The 22458-nt window shown below is 34.2% G+C and overlaps 4 protein-coding genes across 9 annotated transcripts; 2 read left to right on the top strand and 2 right to left on the bottom strand.

The window, feature by feature from the left end:
* The first annotated feature begins 14 nt into the window (after positions 1 to 14).
* Rox8 (TIA1 cytotoxic granule associated RNA binding protein Rox8) lies at positions 15 to 3787 on the top strand. The gene is made up of 3 exons (XM_076781672.1): positions 15 to 1026; positions 1213 to 1509; positions 1656 to 3787. Exons 1-3 carry the CDS (start codon positions 439 to 441, stop codon positions 1944 to 1946), a joined length of 1176 nt encoding a protein of 391 aa, XP_076637787.1. The 5' UTR covers positions 15 to 438; the 3' UTR covers positions 1947 to 3787.
* Positions 3788 to 5395: 1608 nt separating this feature from the next.
* Spas (spastin) lies at positions 5396 to 12144 on the bottom strand. Of its 6 annotated transcripts, none has more exons than XM_076781670.1 (8): positions 11952 to 12144; positions 10553 to 10826; positions 10258 to 10428; positions 9482 to 9742; positions 8383 to 8735; positions 7956 to 8287; positions 7576 to 7886; positions 5396 to 7409 (listed from the first exon to the last, which is right to left on the bottom strand). In XM_076781670.1, the coding sequence occupies exons 2-8, from the start codon at positions 10680 to 10682 to the stop codon at positions 7246 to 7248; spliced, it is 1722 nt and encodes a 573-aa protein (XP_076637785.1). In that variant the 5' UTR covers positions 10683 to 10826; positions 11952 to 12144; the 3' UTR covers positions 5396 to 7245. The 6 variants fall into 6 exon arrangements, with proteins under 6 accessions (XP_076637785.1, XP_076637784.1, XP_076637781.1 ...); XM_076781669.1 differs by having other exon boundaries at positions 10553 to 10802; positions 11952 to 12006; XM_076781666.1 differs by lacking the exon at positions 11952 to 12144 and adding an exon at positions 11582 to 11877.
* A 233-nt stretch (positions 12145 to 12377) lies between these two features.
* Positions 12378 to 21262, top strand: Prp39 (pre-mRNA processing factor 39). The gene is made up of 13 exons (XM_076781662.1): positions 12378 to 12519; positions 12753 to 12877; positions 12969 to 13205; positions 13282 to 13752; positions 13823 to 14000; positions 14088 to 14338; positions 14410 to 14535; positions 15308 to 15456; positions 15542 to 15947; positions 16023 to 16187; positions 16285 to 16671; positions 16771 to 17057; positions 17119 to 21262. The coding sequence occupies exons 1-13, from the start codon at positions 12411 to 12413 to the stop codon at positions 17414 to 17416; spliced, it is 3189 nt and encodes a 1062-aa protein (XP_076637777.1). The 5' UTR covers positions 12378 to 12410; the 3' UTR covers positions 17417 to 21262.
* LOC143349972 (uncharacterized) lies at positions 19102 to 22346 on the bottom strand. Its single transcript, XM_076781663.1, has 3 exons — positions 22027 to 22346; positions 19593 to 21900; positions 19102 to 19512 (listed from the first exon to the last, which is right to left on the bottom strand). Exons 1-3 carry the CDS (start codon positions 22225 to 22227, stop codon positions 19361 to 19363), a joined length of 2661 nt encoding a protein of 886 aa, XP_076637778.1. The 5' UTR covers positions 22228 to 22346; the 3' UTR covers positions 19102 to 19360.
* Between the last annotated feature and the right edge of the window lie 112 nt (positions 22347 to 22458).

Genomic DNA, 22458 nt, shown 5'->3' with positions numbered 1-22458 from the left:
CTGTTATGAAATCTTCGACGGATGATACAAAAACACGTGTTCTTTTGCATTTAAATCGTGAAAATTTTAAGTTATTCGAGTCGATTTGACGAACGTTAGAGTAGGTAGGTAAAGCAGACCCGAAAGTGCGCAGAAAAAATATCATTTTGCGTAAGTTAACTAGCGTAATACGAGCATTTACTCGGATGATTGAAGAGAAAGTGGCGAAGCAGCCAAGCGGCCATTTTATGTTAGTATGACGTAGAGGCTGGGTGTAGCTTCGCGTTCAACCGTCCGTGTTCTTTTGGAAAAGGCGAGAAAATCCGAATTCTGATGCTGGGGTCCAGGTAAATGCACGTACCACGCGCTGAACGTGTAAACCGTAAATATAAGCCCGAGGGACGTAAGGATATTAGTTAAATAAGGAAGTACACATAGGGGGTACTGAGAAGAGCGAGCATGAGCGAAGAAAGCAATCCACGAACGCTCTATGTGGGTAATTTAGACGCTTCGGTGTCGGAGGAACTTTTGTGCGCACTTTTCTCGCAAATAGGTGCCGTTAAAGGATGCAAAATAATACGGGAACCGGGAAACGATCCGTATGCTTTCGTCGAATTCACGAATCATCAGTGCGCGGCTACGGCACTAGCCGCCATGAACAAGCGATCTTTCCTGAATAAGGAAATGAAGGTTAACTGGGCAACGAGCCCTGGAAATCAGCCGAAGTTGGACACCAGTAATCATCATCACATATTCGTTGGCGATTTGTCACCAGAGATTGAGACACAAACATTGAAAGAAGCTTTCGCGCCGTTCGGCGAAATTAGCAACTGTAGGATCGTCCGCGATCCGCAAACTATGAAAAGCAAAGGGTACGCCTTTGTATCTTTTGTGAAAAAGTCTGAAGCTGAAGCAGCGATTGCGGCAATGAACGGTCAGTGGCTTGGATCTAGGAGCATCAGGACAAATTGGTCGACTAGAAAACCACCGCCACCGAGATCTGAGAGGCCACGACATTCGAATAATAGTAAACCTAACTACGATGAGGTATGACACAAGTTTCCATCGACTGTTCAAATTGATTCGATCGTTCTTGTTCCTAGTAAAAAATATGTAAATGTTTATTCCTGTTAAATAGATGAATGTAATGTGTAGGAACGTTTGTATGTAATTTTATTAATCGAAACATGCACAAATTACTATGTGTCTATGGTTTTTGTATATCGTTGATAGGTGTATAACCAAAGTAGTCCAACCAATTGCACAGTATATTGTGGAGGTTTCACGAATGGTATTACGGACGATCTGATAACCAAAACATTTTCTCCATTTGGTACCATTCAAGACATAAGAGTATTTAAAGACAAGGGATACGCGTTTATTAAATTTACTACTAAGGAAGCGGCAACACGTGCTATAGAATCAACGCATAATACAGAAATTAATGGTAGCATCGTTAAATGTTTTTGGGGAAAGGAAAATGGAGATCCAAACAGTGTGGGTCCTAATGCAAATCACCAAACTCAACAGGTTATTCAAATATTTTACAAGCATATGCTGTTTTCTTAATTTATTACATTGAATTTTGAAATACTTTAATTGATGTTAAACTTGTTTTATGTTTTATATTTGATGAATTCAAAAAGTATTAAGATACATGTTGTTTTGTACGATAGGTTACAGCTGGTGCTGGCCAGTATGCATATGGATATGGTCAGCAAATGAGTTATTGGTATCCGCAAGGATATCCACAAATGCAGGGTCAGTTTTTACAACCTGCTCAGTACTATGGTCAATATTATGGACAACAAGCTCAATATATGAATAGTATGCGAATGCCTGCTCCTGGTGCAGGTACATGGCAACCTGCACAAGCAACCGCCGCACCACCGACTGCGACTGCACCATTGCCACCAGGTCAGCAACCTATGGTAGCATACACCATGCCACAATATCCTACGCAATGAAATTGATCATTGGTTGACGTCAACTAATTGTTACATATGATACATTTGCCCCTGGGGCTTTTGCAAAAACTGTTCTGTCATATACCTATTCCAACAAATTTATTGGTATTTTGACTGCAGCATCATATGTACAAATTTCCCAGTTTTACTTCATCTAGAAGTACTACATTGTAAAGAAAGCTCCTAAATTTGATTGTCCCAACACTGACTGACATTGAATCACTCTTGTTGTGAAGAACTATTCCATCAAAAGTTCAAAGTGATATATATTCATATATATACACACATACACATAAATATATATTTCCTTTATACGTTTCCCTTGCCAAACAATAGAAACGTATACCATTTTAACAAATGCAAGTTCACTTGCAGTGCTCATTAAGAAATTAAAACGCAAATCTATCATAGCAGTCAATCCATCAGTGTGATCGAATAATCTTTCCAAAACGGTTTGTATTCATGGTGTTGAATGAGGTATATTTCTGAACTCAAGGTTGCAGCCCCTTGACGAGCCCTGCATTCGTTGTGCTGCGTAAGGTGTACGTATGTATGCAACCATTGTGTTGTTATATTTTTAATATTTTTTGCCACAATTACCAATTTTTAGTTTATTTCAAATCATTAATGGACAAAGATAAATGTTCATTTATGGTAAACACGAAGTACGACATTGAACATAGTATAAGATAGAGAGTATAGGTAGACGGCGCCTGTGATGTAGCTAGATTTGAATGCATGCTTTGACGTATGCAGGGCCCTTAACAAAATAAACTATGCGAATCGGTAAATGAGTTATGAACTTTCTTCGTGATGTGATATTTATCGTCGGTGGTAAATGTACAAAACTTTCTTACAAAGAATTTTAAAGGAAATATTCTACGAAGTGTGTTAAAAATAAAATGTTTTTATGTTGAATTTGACTTATTTGGACACATTGTGTTACGTACACTTGAGTGACTCCTCTCCATTTGTACAGAGAAATGGTAAACCTTGGTGTAATTATTATAACGTAATTTAAATATAATGGTAATGATAAAAACTTCCACTAAGAGATGGAGTCACTATTGTTCTACTTTTTTTCATTTGTACATTAAAAGATGATATTATGTTTCCGTAGACATACTATAAAATAACAAGAATTTATTGCTTCATAACTATCAGTATATCGACTGACAATCATCCTTGATATTTAATAATTTGACATTTCAAGTATTGCATGGCACGATACTTACACCTTCGTGTCTTCCAATTAATATGTAGTAGACATTTATTGCACGCTTCTAATAGAATTTCATTCTACGAGTTTCAGTAAAATTAGCTTTAATATTTTTTTTTTTTTCCCAAAAATTTTACCTCTTTGTAATTATTTTTTTAAAAAATCGAGTTTCTAAAATATTTATTTAATTTGTTATGACAGTAATAAATTGTGTAGTAATGATAGGAGTAAAGGAATCAAAGTGAATTAGAATAAAAAACTAACTGACACTTCGCTTCACCACCGACGATAAAAAGCTATAAACCTTTCGAAACCAATTTGTATAAAGTCAGTACTGAATGTAATAACAGGAGAAACACAAAGTCGAATATAGCAATGATTAATTGACTGCGATAAGTGATATCGAATGACGGAGAGCCAATTTAAGAAAAAAATCTTGTCTATGGATTAATAATAATCAGTGAACCGATGGAAGACATAAAAAAAATGTTATATAAAGAGTAATTTAGGTACAGCAGGGTGTGAAGCCCTTGAAAATGCTTAGGATAATGTTATCTTATAATAAAAACAAATTGTCCTTTGAATGAAAAAAAAAAAAGGAATAAATATTTAAAATACACAATATTTTGTATTATTTCATAGCCCACGTTATTACAAAATATAAAGTTATGAAATAATATCAAAAGTGGTTTTTTAAATTTATAAGAGACGTAGTACCTTCGTTTATAACTGGTTAAATGTAAAAAATAATATAACACGTTTTTTAAGTACATACAAGGTAATTTTATTTTACAGCCGGTATACTTTTACAATAATTATTTATGCTAACTGAAGATATATGTTTTTCTACAAATCATCTTGTCAATCATTTAAAATATTTAAGACTGGATGACTCTTGTAGAAGACAGTATTCTGACTGATTCTCTGACATAATAAATTTTTAATGCTAAGTACAATCTGTGCCGTATATTGAAGGTAACACAATTATTCTATATATTTTTTTGTATGAAATATAATTTAAAAAGTGCATTGTTGCATGAATTTAGTACAAAAAATATTACTACTAATCATATATAAACCAACATATCTTTTTCACAAATGTAAACAATGTCAACTAAGAATATTATAACATTATAATCAAGGAGTATGTAATAATACCACAAAATTGTAAATGATTTACTTAATTTTCACTTGGAAGCTGTAATCATTCCTTTTAAAATTGAAATGCGCTAGAACAATTTGTACTATACAGTTTATTACATACAAAACATGCGTTTCTCGATCATGGAGCGACAAAATATTATATAGGATATTTTGTATTGCTATACAGTAGGCGATACTATACTATTCAATTGCATTAAAAAATTATTATTTAATTTCGTGATGCCGCTGAGTATATCAACGTTAATTAAATATGTATTCGCGTTTTGTTTCATTGAGAGAAGACCAGTACAATATTACATTAATAAATGTTGCTTAACGGAAATTTAAATTTGCGATCACGATCTCTATTTTATTTAATATACTTTCTTAAACAATTTATAATACTGTTGGAAAATACAAGTTTGGCATTTAATCAAAGCATAATTCATTTAGCAATTTATCGAAAGTAAATTATTTTGAAAATGTATGTTCTACAATTGTTAATTATATTTCATAAATTAAATTATTTTACCAGTAATTCCGTTAAAAAAAAAATATAGTTATTTTTTTTATTTAGTTGTAATAACATTTTACGAGTGACACGGATTTTAACAATTATTTTAATTTTAAAAATCAAAAAGTGCAAGGAAACTTAATTTGTGCAAAACGTTTGCAAATATTTCCGAACGATCGATTCACATTTTATTAATTTTAGTTTAAGTAGCATTCATTGATGTTTTCGCGATTATTCAGCTTATATTCTTAAAAAATTTCCTATTACGAGTTATTATAAAAGTAGCAAAATAACTTAATCGAGGCTGAGCATGGTTTTAATATGGAAGGCCAGGGTTGTAAATTGATATATACCCATATTGATAACAGTCTGTTGTGCAAGATCGTCAAAAAGATTCAGTTAATGCTTTCACTCTACTTACATGTATATAAGAAATTATTTAACGTAACGCAACTTTAAGTGAGATAAAGAGCAGTGCAGATACAAAAAGACAAAGTATATGAAATTAAACGTACTTTTTCTATTCCTATTATGTTGGCAATCAGAACTCGGAAAATAGAGAAAGTATCAATATTAATTTAACACTGAGTTAAAATTTTTTGTCGATTAATTCAATTGCTTGCGATAATCAGCAATACATATCAAACTTAACATATTTAAATTGATATATCGCTATGAAATTAAACTTGTTTGGCATTATTTGTACCGTCAGTTGTATACTCGTTTTTTTTCACAGAGAATGGCGTGCACTTTGTGCTGTAAATGTATATACTCTATACCTTTTATGATTCTACGTCAATTACAACTCGCATTAAATTCTAACAATTAAACAGACAATTCTTTTTTCATTAAATTGCATGGCAGAAATAAAAGGAAACTGTTAACACATGCCATGTGTATTCTACTACGCGTATACTATTATTAAAGAGTATTAACTATTGATCACACTAGAGCAGCTTTAAACTCGTTGCATTAACGTCATCAATGATAAATTATAACAAATTACTATTTGAGGAAAACATTGTTCCATACGCTTCTTCTTACAAATAAATATGCGTAAAAGTCAGGGAGGCTATTATAAGTAATTTCGTAATGAAACATCACTACACAAACACTGATGCTTATTAGTACTGTTTTGCATTAAATGTGTTTTTAAATTAGTAAGTACATCGTACAAGTACAATCACCTGTTACTTGAGCATTTGAAGCAATAGATAAATATCAAAAAACATTTATATATGCAACTTCTTTTTGTAGCATATTTTTTTCATTAACATTATTTTTTCATTGATAATATTTACTTACAGACAATAAATATTTTTAATTTCATACAATTCACGTATATTTCCAGTTCGTTGTCTCATAGAAATCTAATCAAGTCAGAACATAATGCACAGTCTAATACGTATGATGCTCCCTGTTAAAAGACTAATTGATATCATTTCATTTCAACAATTATGAATTGAATATTTTAGATATCATCAAACATAACAAGATTAATAATCATTCCTGGATACGTTAAATGATGTGCAGTGTCTTGTTTTTACAAGACTTATCTATGTGCCAAAAACAATTCTACTTGTATTTCATTTTCAATAGGTGCTTATACAAGACACCATGAAATTTCTATTAAGTTTTATGCTTATCCCATAATTTGACTACGACGATAACTAAATCGTTTATTCCCAATTACATTAATTGTTTTATTATCTGATTGGACGTGTGCAGTTTCATGTGCAAATGCAGTCTTTCTACCAATACTGTTCAACTTAATTGTGCTCGATTAGTAATTAAATATTTACATTTTTCATTTTGTTATAAAAGTGCATATCATATTTGTTAATAGTAGGTTTGTACCTTCTTAGTGATATTATAATAAATAATATCCCTAGATACATACTTCATTAACAAAAAATAAATTGTAATTTAACAGAATTAAAGCTTGTTATTAATGAAAATGTAAATAAAAAAAATTACAAAAGTCTATAAAGGAATGATATTAACAGTGCAGAAAGTAGATTGTATAACTACAGATATTGGAATTCTAATATCAACACTGCTATAGTGAAACTTAAATCTATGATACCTGATTACTGGATGGAGTATGAAATGTATTATATATATGCGGTATAAAGCTGTTAATATTACAACTGTAATATGATTTAAAAAACAGTACTTAGCAAGAGTGCCTTTCGCTTATCATAACATTTCTTTTTATATATAGATGCTATCATTTATAAATTAGCTTAGAAAATGTAAAAGCTGTTGTATTTACATTCTGTAATAATTAATATCGCAGAAAGTCACTTTTGTAGTATTTTTCGCCATTACAGTTCGTTTATATTCTTGGTTTTCATCTTGGATTAGTCAATAATCCAATGTTATTTACTTTTAATTATCGAGCTTCAGCTAATTCTTAAAAATCATAGACTTACGTCGCCATATTCGAAACTCCATTTTTCGTAAGCAGCCAAACTTGCAGGTGACACTGATCTACGAATTCTTTTAAGTGAATCACGAAAATCTTGCATTGTGATGTTACGCACGGAATTAAGATCCAATTCCTTTACTTGATCTGGATTGAGCTCTGTGTAATATTAACACACAACATCTTTTACATATACTGTACAAACGATCTATTCATTAGACTGTCTGGTCAAAGTTCTAATATCCATTCAGTCTGTTGGCTTAACTAAATACAAAGTAAGAAGTACAATACATTAAAGGAGAAAGACGAACAAATTTTAATTTACCTCTGATAGGGCCAAGCGCTGCATCTTTTGCTAATCCCGTTAAATCGCTTCCAGAATAGCCTTCGGTTAAAAGTGCCATTTCATTTAATTCTTCTTGCGTAAGTGGATCATTGTGTTTAGCTAAAAGTCGTTTTAGCAACATGATTCTTGTTCGTAAATCCGGCAACGTAACATACACTCGTTTTGAAAATCTTCTTAAAGCAGCTTCGTCTAATTCTTGAGGTCTATTTGTAGCAGCCATAACGAGTACCCGTTCTTCCGGATTACACGGTAAACCATCAAATTCAACTAAAAATTCTGTTTTCAATCGCCTAGATGATAATTATTAATTAAACAAATGACAGTTATTTTATGGAAATTTTAATTCTAGAAAACACTACCTTGAGGCTTCATGCTCATTATCTCTGCGTTCACTTAATAATGAATCCACTTCGTCGATAAAGATCACAGATGGCTGTAACTCTCTTGCTATAGCAAAAAGAGCTCTTACTAATTTTTCCCCTTCCCCAACATACTTTGATGTAAGACTAGCGGCAGATATTGAAAAAAATGTAGCATTACATTGGGTAGCTACAGCACGTGCAAGTAATGTTTTTCCATTTCCTGGTGGACCAAATAACAATAACCCTCTTGCAGGTGTTCGCAGACCAGTAAATAATTCTGGTCTCAGCGAAGGTAAAATCACCATTTCCTGCAGTGCTTGTTTTGCAGTCTACATAATCAAGATATAAAGAATATGAATTTATATACGATGTCTATATACTTTCTCTCTTTACATGATAATATAAGAACGTAATGTTTGCAAACCTCTTGACCAGCTATGTCTTCCCAATGTACTGCTGTTCCTCCTTCCAAAATTTCATCAAGAATAACTTGCGCAAGTTTTGGATCCACACCCTTTAAAATAGGTACTTTTCTTGTAGGTGTACCTCTGTTACTGTTTGTTGCTGTAGGTGTGCCTGGTCTCCTTATAGGTGATCCACTTCCAGGTACAGACAATTGTCTTTTCACAGAGGGTGGTGTAGACGTTGGTTTAAGAGGTGTAACTCTATGACATGACTGAACTGGCGTTGAACGTCCCATACTGCGTGGTAATGTTTGACTCTTGCTGATAGTTGTACCCACTCTTTTTCCAGGAACAGATAGCTTCCTTCCAGATGCTATAACAATATCATAGAATAAGTAAGATATAAAAAGTGAAAATACAGAAATAAAAATATACATGAATGCAAATTCTGAATAAATCTAATATATGGACAAACTATTGCAAAGAATAAAGTACAAGACAAATACATTGAAGCAAAAAATTATATTAATATAATTGAAATTCTTATAAGAAATTTTTTATGCATTATTCATAATAATATAGATAGCAGTAAAAATATGTTACATTATTAATGTCTCATAAGTCTTAGTATGTTATTATTAAGAATCCATATATACATATTAAACGCTTTGGTGCCATATTTAAACACTGAATATAACGTGTTAAAGTAAGTAAAGTATATATATATATATTTTTTTTTTTTTCAACTAAAATTTGCAATCTTTGTACAATGCATACATTCATGCATTTTGACTAATCTTCCCTTCTAATTAATTCATTACCACATACGCATACTTATTTTAGTTATATACATATGTATAATCTTACCATACTAAAAGTTTTATTTAAATAAATACTATACTACATTACTACGATATAGCGAAGCTACTATAATTGTAATAGTCAATATAACAAACATGACTACATTTACTACTTTTTGACTATGTCAGAAAATAGATTAAATGCATATATCAATGGAATAAAAATAACATTATTAGGGAAGCAACTATTATAAATATCATATGAATAAATTTACAATTACAGTTTGCATGTAAGCCCAGAACTTCAGACAAACAGTACCTTCAGAATGGGCACAATAGTTTTTTGGTGAACGTGGCCTTAACTTGGGAATTTGGGTACATGTATTCTGTCCTATGTTCACTGTCTGTGTACTGTTTGTGTTTTTTGTATGATTAGTGTTTAAGGAAGAACGTGCTGTTTGTAATGTGTGTATATTGCGTCGGGCCCTCAGATTCTTTCCTGGATGTTCGTCGTCCACTTTATTTCCAGGGGCACGATATTCACCGGAGATATCCATCTTTTTCAGCTCACACACACTCGCTACAAAAAGGAAAAACATTCTCTGCCATGCTGCAGTAGGCTAAATAGCTAAATACGGATTGTACTCGTAGAATTTCTTAAATTTGTCAGAATTTTAAACTATTTAACTAATATCAAAGTATGGAATGAGCGCTTTGACGGCTATTAGAAATGCTGCTATAAAAAGTTTGGCTACTCATTTATACATAAGTATTTGCACCACTTATGAAAAACCATATTGTGCCAAAAATAAACTTATCAAATGAAGGTATAACGCGCGCATGCATACACGCATATATACATTCGTACATAGATACATACACGCGCGCACACATACACGTAAACATTATAGACAATTAACACATGAGCATGCTAAATACACTATTATCGTGTTATCCCTTAAGCTGTTATCATAACTTTATCAAAGCACGATATTAATGTATTAATAATATTAAATGCAAACTGTGCTTTTATTTTACATATGATAGGAACAGCTCAAGAAACGTGACATTGATTAAAGATATATGGCTACAAACCAAGAAAGTCAAGTCTGTCCTTTGCCATTACTAAATTCATGCGCATTTTATCATGAAGCCTTTGAGCATGTTCCCAAACTTCTCCGCGACCACCGGTGCATTCTATAGCTATTCCTTTTTCTAATTCTCCAATTCCTTTTTTATAAAGTTCAATTGCCATTTCTTTTTGACCTAATAAAACGATTAAAAGAAAATATTAAAAATATCACAATTACTTCAACATTGTTTGAGTTTGATTTTCATACATGAGGTTTCTTTAATTAAACCTAACATACATAATGTATTGACACGGTACCTTCGTTATCCTCGTCAATTTTAAGTGCCTTACTGATGAATTCAAAAGCTCTACAATGATGATGTTTTTGTTTCGCGAGCAGAGGATCCCCAGGACCAGGACCAATAGGTCTTCTAGGTACTTGAGACATTCCTTTGTTCTCAATTTGTCCAGAATTATGTAAATTATTATTCAAGCTTTCTGTAGACTTTTGACCAACTACGATCTCCAATTGGCAGGTTTGCTTGGAAGCTTGCCTTCGTTGAATCAGCTGAGATGTAGATGTATACAAATACTTAAATACCACAAATAATTGATAAAGAAGTGTTCTCAGAACGTTGAAGAGCAGTATCAAGGGGAAAGAAACAATATATAGATTACGCTTGTGTACCGACGGTTGAGGGGTGTCGAGAAAGCGATGGCTATGATGATAGTGATTGTGATGATGATTGTTGTAATTTATAGCGGTTGTAGTTTTATCGCTATTTTCATTCTTGGTCACGCAAAGCTTTTTCGGCGACTTGGTGCCGAATTTTCGGATTGGACGACCGCCATCGCTGTAAGACATCTCCTATCGTAAAATTTTCGAATTCGTATTGTACGAATTACCGCACTTATTACCGTCAAAGGTAATTCGAGCTAAACATTTCGACATTCCAGACGTTGCGTGACCATTGGAAAAAAGACAGTATTTTAATAACCGGACACTATTTTTTTTTATCTTTTTCTTTTAAAAAATGTTTCAGAATCTCGACGAGCAATTCTTTCTAACGATAATAATCGCACTGTTCGAATCAGTTGCTCTCAGTAAAGAACGGGATGCCTCGGAATTCCGAAATGCTCGGAATTGGCGAATTGCAACTGAAATCGAGCGGTTCGTGGTTTCTTTCAGCATCGCTTGTTTTGATTAACGTGGGACTTGGAACATCGATGTATGTACTATAATAATATCGAACTACAAACATCGACGAGTACTGTTTTACAAAATCACGTATACAAAAACATATTCATAAAGAAACTGGTAATTAATGCACTCCAGCATATACTCACACAAGATAGATTATTCTGTGCACTTGCGCTCTTTAGTGATATTTCCTTGCACATGCGTGTATTTTGATGTCCTATCCTCCAAGAATTTTTAATAATTTTAGACCACGAAACACGTTGCACATTCATTCATAATTACGTTCTTGGACTTGGCTTTCTCCGTAACGGATTCACGGTCCAATTTTTTTGTTTAGATGTACGCACACATGTGCATAATATCAAACATAATTTATATCGCGTCCAGAGATAAAAATGTATCGACGATAAAAGTTATCGAAAGACTTTACAAACTTTTTACAAACATACATTTATAATGACAGATGATAATTGGAGAATGGGACTAAAAATAATAAAAAAAACTTTCGATACTCACTGATAAAAAAGCTCGTCGTCGGAGTTCTACGTGGTTTTGCGTTTTACCGATTTGACATATACATATATATGCACATGCATCAGATGCATCTATTAGAGAGGGAAGCCAACGGAAGTTCAGTATTAATTTTATGAAGAAGATAAGTTTATTGAATTCAAAGAACCAATCAAGTTGATCAAATTCCGCGGTTTCCGTAAAGACCCGTTTTCACGTTGGATAACGTTGGAAGTGACACGAAAATGGTAAGGGACATCGCGAGTTCCCAATTCGTGAGACGAAAAAGCATTATCTGCAACGTCTATTCTATACCTCGTCTGTGGTGATACGAAAATGCATTATATCTTTCTCTGGTTTTGGATACGGTATGGATTTTTGTCGATCGACGATAAACCAGTTTCGCGTCTTTATCAATTGTGTTACGTTAGTTCATAAGTATCTTACAGATGGCCTACCGATACGATGCCGCCATTTTCTTCCTCAGTTCTGCGTTTTACATTCCAGAGATTGCATCGAAGCAAGATGTCGTCCGCAAGTGGTGATGAAAGCGAGATCACTTTAAATGAACCTGGTAAGAAGATAATATTTTTGAAAGAAATATAGTTTAACGTTTTGCAACTGTAATTCTCCGTCGACTATATTATGTGTTCGTGTAAAAGTGGCATAGACATACCGATAGACCCGGCGGCTCGCCGAAGGCCCGCAAACCGCCATTAAACGAATGGCGTCTCGTACACGCATTTAATGTGTAAATATTCTGTTTCATTTTTTAATATATTCGCCTTTTGCCTTTCGTGTTTCTAGTACGGCGTACACGATCTGGTCGTACGCGTAAAACTGCTGTCGTGGCGAAGAAATCCCCCGTAAAGAAACTTCTGGCAAGGGCAACACGTTCTCCGAAAAAAATGCAAGAAATCGAAGAGGTCGAGGTGCGTAAGGCTATAGATAGTTTTCGTAATCGTCGAAGCACATGATTTCCAATATACATTGGTAATACGTTAGTTCTTGTAATTTTTTTAGGAGGAAGAACCTATATTGCAAGAGGCAGTCGTTGTGGAAAGCATTCCAGAGAATGGTGTACAAAGATTTGGTGACATTATTATTGAACAGCACGCAGAAGACGAATCGACTATGTTGCACTTGGAATTGGAAGACTCCGGCGATACAACTGTTCATGAAATCAATATGAATCAAAATATACAAATAGCAGAGGAACAAGAAAATGTACCTGATCTAGATGCATCTGTGACTCAGATTGTTAGTAATGTGCATACAATGATACAAGCTTATATTATACCATGTATATCTTAATGTATAAAGTATTCTTTATTAGGTTCATTCTGATACTGTGTCGGATCATATGATCATAGAAGAGAGTAGTATGGATAAAGTTGATATTTTAAGCGAACGGGAACAAGTAGATATGGAAGGACAAGACACGAGTAACGACGATACAAATCAACATGTGTTAATAGATTTTCACGAAGTCATAAACGACGATGGGGAAACTATAACACAAGTAACAGAGATTTTAGAGACAGAGGAAATTGAATCTGAAACTGTTATAAATGAAGGTACTGGAATCGAAGTTATGGAAGTAGATGATTGCCAACAAGAAGCACAAGAAGTTACAGAGAGCGTAACAGGAAAGATTGCAACTGATACAGAAATGACAGAATTAATGGAAGTGACAGAGTTGACAAATACAGATGTAGAATGCTCGCCTGAAAATACTATGAAGAAAACGGAACCTGACACAGAAGCTGTGTCCGAAGATGAATTACCTACTGAAGCTGCAGCAAAGGTATGTTGTATTAATTTCGTAAATAATGAACGATCGGAGCAATTTGTAATATTTAATTTTTTTCTTGTAGGAGCCTGAGACAGAAGCAGTATCTGACGAAGAATTACCAGCAGCAGCTCCTGCGGATTTGGGAGAAACTGAGTCTGTTTCTGAGGACGAATTACCGCCAGATAGTGAAAAGAAGAAAAAAAGTGGAACGAAGGCAATGAGCAAAACTCCGGAAAAAAAAAGCAAAACGGAAGGTGGAAGTACGTATCTAGAGCTATTTTTGAACTGTTTGAGACACGTTTTCCGTTAGGATACATTTATTTTATATAATACCGTTTCTTTTACAGATAAACGCAAGTTAAATGCAGAAGGAGAGTATGATCCTAGTTCGCCAACATCTGAAAATAATGATGAAACGCCAGCAAAAAAAGTGGCACTCTCGGCCGAAGCAGACACTGGGGACAGTAAGCAAGAAGCTAAACCAGCATCGCCAAAGAAAAAGACGTTGCCAGAGTTAGAAAAATATTGGAAAGCTGTTAACGAGGATCCATCGGATTTCACAGGATGGACATACCTTCTTCAATATGTCGATCAAGAAGTAAGTTGAGAATTATGAAAACTACATAAAGTTACATACAGCAAATATATAAATTGTTTGTATTCCTGTAGAATGACGCAGAGGCTGCTCGCGAAGCTTATACCAAATTTTTGGAGCGTTATCCATATTGCTACGGTTACTGGAGAAAGTTTGCTGATTACGAGAAGAAGAAGGGCAACCCCGAAAATGTCCAAAGGGTGAGTCCACTCGTTTACCACATTCATTAGGCTACCTCTCATTATATCATTTAATTAACGCAATCTAATGAAAATAGCTCGAGTTAGGAAGACGCGTGGGCAGTGTGCACGCACGTAAATATGGTTTTCCCTTCCAACAGCCTAGCACGTCTTGCGGCACCTATACGACTCTCTCCGTTTACCAAATAGCTAGTTAATTAATTATTCTGCGATATATACAATATTATTGCGAATATTAATGTTTTACTTATACCGTTATACTGATATTCTACGTATGATACGTAAGTCAAGCGAAGGCTAGTTGTTTCAATTTGCGATATTTATCGTGCAAAATTGTGTGTAATATTTACTGTAAGCATTTGTACACATAGCTTACTACAGAAAGTATTGTAACTTAAGCATAAGATGCGGTACCTTACTTAATGTAAGTAAGATTGGGTTGGGTGTTAAATCAAAGTCAGAAACAAAGACTTAGGACGTGAACGTGCCAGAGAGGGAGCAAGAAAAAGTGGCGGAAGACACAGAGGCACCCAGATTGGAACACTCCTTGATTTTAAGGTGAATGCACAATGCTCTGCAATCTCTGTGTTAAATAAATCTCTTTATTTACAGTACGCGTACGATATGTGAGTATACGTTGCTAAAAAACCGTAATGCTTAACGAAAGCTAAAAAAAAAAAAGAAAAGAAAAAAGAAATAGGTATAAGTCTACCCGCCACCAGCCCAATCAGTTGTAAACTGTTCTAAATGTGATTGTAAATCATTACTACAGGTATTCGACCAAGGTTTGAAAGCTATTTCGCTCAGTGTGGATCTTTGGCTACATTACATCAACCATTGCAAAACTGTCTACGAAAAGGATGAAGAAAAGCTTCGAGAACAATACGAAAGAGCTATTCAAGCATGTGGTCTTGAATTTAGGTCTGAATTACGTTCAACTTAATGTGTGAAATTGTTTTATCGTAATCGAATATTTATAGAGATAGAAATATTTTTCATTTCTCAGATCTGATCGTCTTTGGGAAAGTTACATAAAATGGGAGTTGGAAGGCAAACGTCTTAGCAAAGTAACAGCTCTGTATGACCGCTTATTATGTACGCCTACTCTTGGCTATATCTCCCACTTCGATGCATTTCAAGAGTTCGTTTCTTCGAACTTACCAAATCGTATTTTAAGCGTTGATGATTTTCTTGCATTGCGCGCCGAAGTGAAAGCGCTTTTGAAATCAGATGACAATACGTCTACTTCTGCAGCAGACGATGCACCGCCTGGAGAAGAACCTCCACCGCACGAACTTCCACCTACCGATGAAGAGACACGTGCTATCAGAGAAAAAATTATTAGCAGTAGACGTAAAATGCACAAAGCCAATATTAATGCAGTTGCTGCAAGATGGTCATACGAAGAAGGTGTAAGTATATAAACACAATCTGCTCGATGTACTCCCCTTTTATATCAGTGCTTATTTCTCGATTTTTATTAATAGATCAAAAGGCCATATTTCCACGTGAAACCTTTGGAACGATGTCAGTTGAAAAACTGGAAGGAATACCTAGATTTTGAAATTGAACAAAAAGATCAGAACCGAATAATCATTTTATTTGAAAGGTGTTTGATAGCGTGTGCTTTATACGATGAATTTTGGATGCGAGTAAGTCGATAATAACACTGCTTTACTTATTGCCTTTAACGAGAAGAGAAACATACTGATATTAAATAAATATATTTTTATATTTTTCCCCCCGTAGTTTGTTCGTTATTTGGAATCTTTGAAGGGCGATAACGTGGACAAAATTAGAGATGTATATTCTAGAGCTTGCATGGTGCATCATCCAAAGAAACCAAATTTGCATCTCCAATGGGCAACCTTCGAAGAAGGTCAGGATAATTTCGAGAAAGCGGCAAGCATACTTGAAAACATTGATAACGTATTACCAAATATGTTACAAGTGGCATATCGACGAATAAATTTGGAACGTAGAAGAGGGGACTTGGATAAAGCGTGTGCATTATACGAAAATTATATAAGTAACAGTAAAAATAGAACTATCGCAAATAACATCGCTGTAAAGTACGCGCGATTTCTATGCAAAGTAAAAAATGATGTGGACAAGGCAATTAAAGTACTACTGAAGGTACATCAATGATACTATCTGATATGTTTAACCGTTAAATCTTATTTATTTTAAACATAAATTATTATGTTATACATATATACTATATATTATTTTTAGGCTACAGAAAAAGACAAAGATAATCCTCGACTTTACCTACAATTGATTGACTTGGGAATGCAAAGAGCCCCTGTTGATACACAAGAAATTATAGGGTACATGGATATGTTCATAGAACGAGAGCACGCCGATCTTGAACAGAGAGTACTTTTTGCGCAACGTAAAGTAGAATTTCTTGAGGATTTTAGTCCCGATATTCGACAAGTATTGAAAGCGCACGAGCAATTCCAAAAATGTATTAAACAGGCAAAAGAACGGAAGAAGACGAAAAGCGACGATACTAAAACGTAAGTATCTATGTGCAAAATCATAAGATCCACTAAATTACTTAAATTCTACGTTTCACAGAGATACTTCCCCTCCAAAGAAAGTGAAAATTGGTGATCAATCGAATATACCACCACCGCCTTCTGTCAGCTCGCAGTCATCTTATCAATATAGCAGCGGCCCAAGTGGACCTTATCAATCACAACAACAATTTCAGGGTGGCCAGTACGGTGGCCAAGGTGGATATCAACAGGGTTATCAACAATATCCGCCTCCATCCGATCCTAATTATGCAAATTATCAAAATTGGCAATACGGACAAGGTGGACCGCAAGCGTACGGACCATATAATCAATGGGGATCTTACAATTACTATTAGTGGATATATACGATGTTTTTCCTGTACCAGCTTTCGTTGCGTTACTGTGTCTACTGTACATTTTATAATCTTTATTCTTCTTTCGTTCGAGGATGATTGGCAACAAAAAGAAATGAAATTCTTTACAGTTTTAATGACACATCAGTGACCTGACACGAATCCTAATGCTATACATGGGCGGATATTTTCGTTCGATACAACAACCGATGTTTTTGCATGCAGTTCTGTCTTAATGTATTTCTAAGTGATATAGCCGTACAGGAAATACTAATAAATTTACGACTGTTGACGAATATATTATTACAGTTGTAACACGAAACACGTAGTTGACAAAAATTGCCATACAGTACGAAATCGAAGTATGCTATGTTCTGCATTCGCAAGCATGCATTGACTTTACATGATAAAACATATTCACAATTTTTAATATTTTGTTCCATGACGTCTTATTTCTTTAACGGGAGATCAGCAGTTTGTAAATGTTGCCCTTAACTCGGAATAACTGTTCTCTTTTCTGCGCGTACTTAGTTTATAATAGTGTATAAAACAGTGGGACAAGTAGAATTATGTAAAGAGAAATTGGAAAATCTTGTATCATTTTGTAATCTGAGGTTTCATTTTCTAAATAGAAATAGTTCAAGGTTTCACTTGCAATAACGCCATGGACGTGTTTTTCATGTGCGAGTACGTGCTTGTATTGTCGCGCAACTACCTGTCCGTCATGTACGCGCATGCGCGTAAGAAACATGTACCTATAACGTTCTCAGGAGTGTAGGTACGAGTACTCAAGTCGGGCTGGTGTCAAACACCGGCGTTTCTCATAAAATCTTAGGTGAAACAATTCCGATCAGTCTTGAAGGAGCACTTTGGTTGTCCGAAGCTCGAATCTGGTACCTGCATACCTTTACTTTGTGTACATAAAAGCTTTAACTGGTTATATTTTTAAAAATAAAATTTCGAATTACAAAATGGCAAAGAACTTGTCGATTTCTCTTCGCACAAGAAATTTGCGTTTCGACGTGTCCCATCGTTTTAAAACACACCGTACATACACACAGAGTGTTTCAAATATATACCATTGAGAGAATAGATATTTGGATGCCCCAGAAATGCTACGTGAGCGTATTTTGTGAGATATCCACGGAATAAATATTGTTAACATTTGTCGATACAGTTTTGGTAACGTGTGAATCGAGAAACGCGATTACGTTTCTATAACATGATAGTTATAGAGAAAGCATGATCGTTGGTGCCCTATTAAATTCTTAAGTTCACAGATGCACATATTATTTTCTATGCTGTAATTTCACATTTGTAACTGGGATCCGAATTCAGTCATAAATCGGTACAGAGGTCATGTACATTAAGTACATTATTCCCATGTGGACATTTTTATAATTTGCAATAAATGACATTTATAAATATGCAAACAGTTCTGATGATGATAGTGTATCTCGTTTATATTAATTTAGAATTTTAAGGTAATATATTTGTGATTGTCAAAATAAGAAAATATAATTTTAAATTACATTGTGAATTAATGTTTTAATTCACATAATTTGTCAATAAGTAATGTTTGATAAGTGTTTGGTACTAGATTCCCAGCGTTGTTTAATTGTTTATACAATTGAATAAAAATTAAGTGTTGGATTTCAGGATAAGAATAGAATATAAAAATACAAAAATATTGTAACAAGCACTTCTTTTTATCATGAAAACATTATTAGTACAATTCTCTATATAATTATAATCATGGAACTATTGCGAGCTTGCGACTTGGCATACGAAATAGAGCATTTGTTGTTAATTAGAAATATCGTACAAAATTCTCTGTAATCTAAGCGACAAAATTTATATAATATGCATATTGCATTAGTAACAAAAAATATTTTATTCAATACAAGTTGAATATTATTATGAAAGACATTAGTTTTACGAATAACTTTAGTTTGCAATTATAGCACTTGAAGCCATTTGATTAATTCCGCAGGTACCGTCTCCTCTAAATACTCTATAATAGCCTTGTTCGCCCCATTTTGGGCCCCAACTATTCTTTATTATCCAGTATGGTAATGTTTTCTTGAATATGGGATACTCTGTAAAAAGAAAAAACAAAATACTTTATATACACGATATAGAAATTGGTGTAATTAGATTCAAAAAGTATAACACATACTGCTCGTAGCATATCCCACAATTAGAACGCCGTGATCTAAAGAATTGGGGTTACATAAAAACTTGAATGGATGCGAAACACCGCTTATATAAAATTGCATGGCATTGGCGTTAATAGCAACAGAAATGGGACCGTTCGTTACTAGCCATTGTGCCATTTTTGTTTCGTTCGATGTAATATTAACAGCCGAGTCTATTTGTACCATAGATTTATTTTTAATGAAGTGGCACTTTTCCGTTTTGGCATCGTACGGATAATCCGTTTCCAATTCAAGACCGCCTAATCTTTCTATGCTTCTGTAAGCATTATACATATAACCACCGTTGCATCCTTCGTCCAATGAATCACAATCTACTAGTTCTTGTTCAGACAATGATAACAATTTTTTGTGTCGAATTGCATACTGTCCTTCTATATTCCCTGTAACTGAAAATGCCCAACACGATCCACATTGACCCTGATTTTTAACAGGTGTAACCGCGCCATGATCGCGCCAATCGAATTTCGGTGGCAAATCAACGTCTGGTATCTCAGCCTCTGAGAAAGGTATATCATTTTCATGCCTCAGCTCTGGTCGAAAACCTAAGTAACGTGCTTTAAATTCTTTAGGTGTTAAATCTGCGAACATCGTAACGCCATACTTGGCTGTTCCTTGTTCGGAACTTTGTAATTCTTCGATAATTTTTAGATTCTTTTTAAAAATTTTGAAACGATGTTGTTTCATTTTAGCCGAATCATATGTTTTACCATATTCTTTAATGAAATTTTCAAACATAGTTTCGCCTTTGATATCTTCAGCTATTTCCAACATTTTTTGACTATATCGATTACCCCGTAAGGACCGCTTTGTTCTGTTTAAATTACAATTGATTGTAATTTCTGGAGACCCATTATCTAACCATGGCCGCGACCATATCGAAAACAAACATTCCTTGATTTCACTTCCTTCTTTTAACTGACAATTATTTGTAGTACCCTTTGGACAAGTACTTGTGCCCAATTTAGCTGTAATTTTATATAAACTCCCTGACACTATTTGTTTTGAAGCCTGCGTGATTTCTACTACCATAGGCTCATTTGTACCTTCAGAATTTTCTGAAAATTTCTGCAATGCTTTGTTAACATATTCCTGTATTTCAGGATCACTGATATTTTGGATAGCAGGTGCACCAACAAGTCTAGTTTGTCTTTTGTTCCTATATAATTCACGTGATTCGTTGGTTGTAGAATCTATGGATACTTTTTTTGGCAAAATTATATCTTCTTTAACTTCTTCTTTGTTTATTTCTGGATTTGATTTAGCTTCCCTTGTAGGTAAATTAAAATCTTTTAGAAATTCATTAAATTCTTTAGCCTTATCTTCAAATCCTTGAGGTTTTGTATCATCATTGCTGTTGTTTATGTAAACCTTTACAATAGCGCGTTCCGTTATTTCTGATTGCTGCTGCTCTTCCAATTTTACAGTTGTAGTATAAGTATAATTATTAAGAATATCCCTTAAGTTTTTTAAAGCCTCAAACTTTTCAAAATTCATTTCTTCTTTGTTAGATGCAGGTGTTACAAGTGCTTCTGCATTTAACATTGAAGGCAAACTACTATTACGTTCAATTTCAATAATATTATCTAAAATACAATCCTTCTTTGTTATTACACGACTAGATTGTTGCCAAGGTTGTTCTTCAAACGTTACTAAGCATATATTAATAGGACGATTTCCTTGCACAGAGCATTCAGACTGATCTATCGCATTTTTTAAACAATCGGTTTCCCCCATGCGTAATAATAGTTGATATCGTATTACGTTAGACGAAATTGGTACAACCCGCGTTACTTTAATAACATCAATCATTTTGTGTTTAAAGTCATTTGGCATCGATTCATCCATCAATTTTGCAACTTGTTCTCCAAATGCAACTAATCCAGGTAAATTTGGGTTTAGTTCGTACGGACATCCTGGACAATAATTGGGAGTAGAAGCCCTCATAGCTATAAACGGTCTATCATTATGATCTCCGGTCTTCTGAATTTCATGATCTAGTTCGACACTTTGGTTACTAACGATTTGTTTGTCTACATTTTCAGTAATCTCTTGTTCTTGAGTATTTTCTTGTCCTTGTAGCGAATCGTGTTGTGTTGATTGAGGATACAAATACATACATTGTATAGATTCTCGTAAAACAATTATGTCTCCCTGTTCGTGTTGTTTTACTTCGACAGTACATGCTTCTCTAGGGCAAGGTTCCAATGCTTCCTTACATATGGGAGTCAAATCAAACGTAAGCCTATATATTATATATGGTGACAAATTCTGAAAAACAAAGAAACACAAGTAACAATTTTGTGTTTGTGTGTTATAGGAAATGTAATTGATCGCAAAAATTTTTATCGTTATTGATTACAACGTTTTATTCATTAGAAAATGTATAAAACATACCAATCTCTGTGCGCTAATCAGGTTACCACCCTTGTACGTATGATGGGTCGGAGAATCTTCGTTCAAAGAATTCAAGGCACTTTGAATTAACGGCTCCGGTACATTTTGTATTGGCTTGTTTGCGGAACAAGAGAATATAAGAATGAAATTAATAAATAATAAAAATAGAAAGCGCACTGCGCACAACAGAAAGCCTGCCATCTTTCTGGACGTACGTCGTTGTTTTGACCTCCACTTGACGTAGTTGACTCTTTAGTTGATTCTTTATACTTTGTTATGTCGCTGATTCAAAAATGTTAATCAGTTCTGAAAGCTTTGTGCGACTAATCGGTTCATACTTTGTACGACAGTATTTATGCGACGTCCACAAAAACCCACTTTACGTGTTTCAATAGAAGCAATTAATGGAATTAACTTTCTGCCTTGAAATAG

The sequence above is a fragment of the Colletes latitarsis genome, chromosome 14, assembly GCF_051014445.1.
Source record: "Colletes latitarsis isolate SP2378_abdomen chromosome 14, iyColLati1, whole genome shotgun sequence".
Lineage (NCBI taxonomy): Eukaryota > Metazoa > Arthropoda > Insecta > Hymenoptera > Colletidae > Colletes > Colletes latitarsis.
Note: the sequence above shows the minus strand (reverse complement) of the source record. Positions and strands in the feature narration are given on the sequence as shown.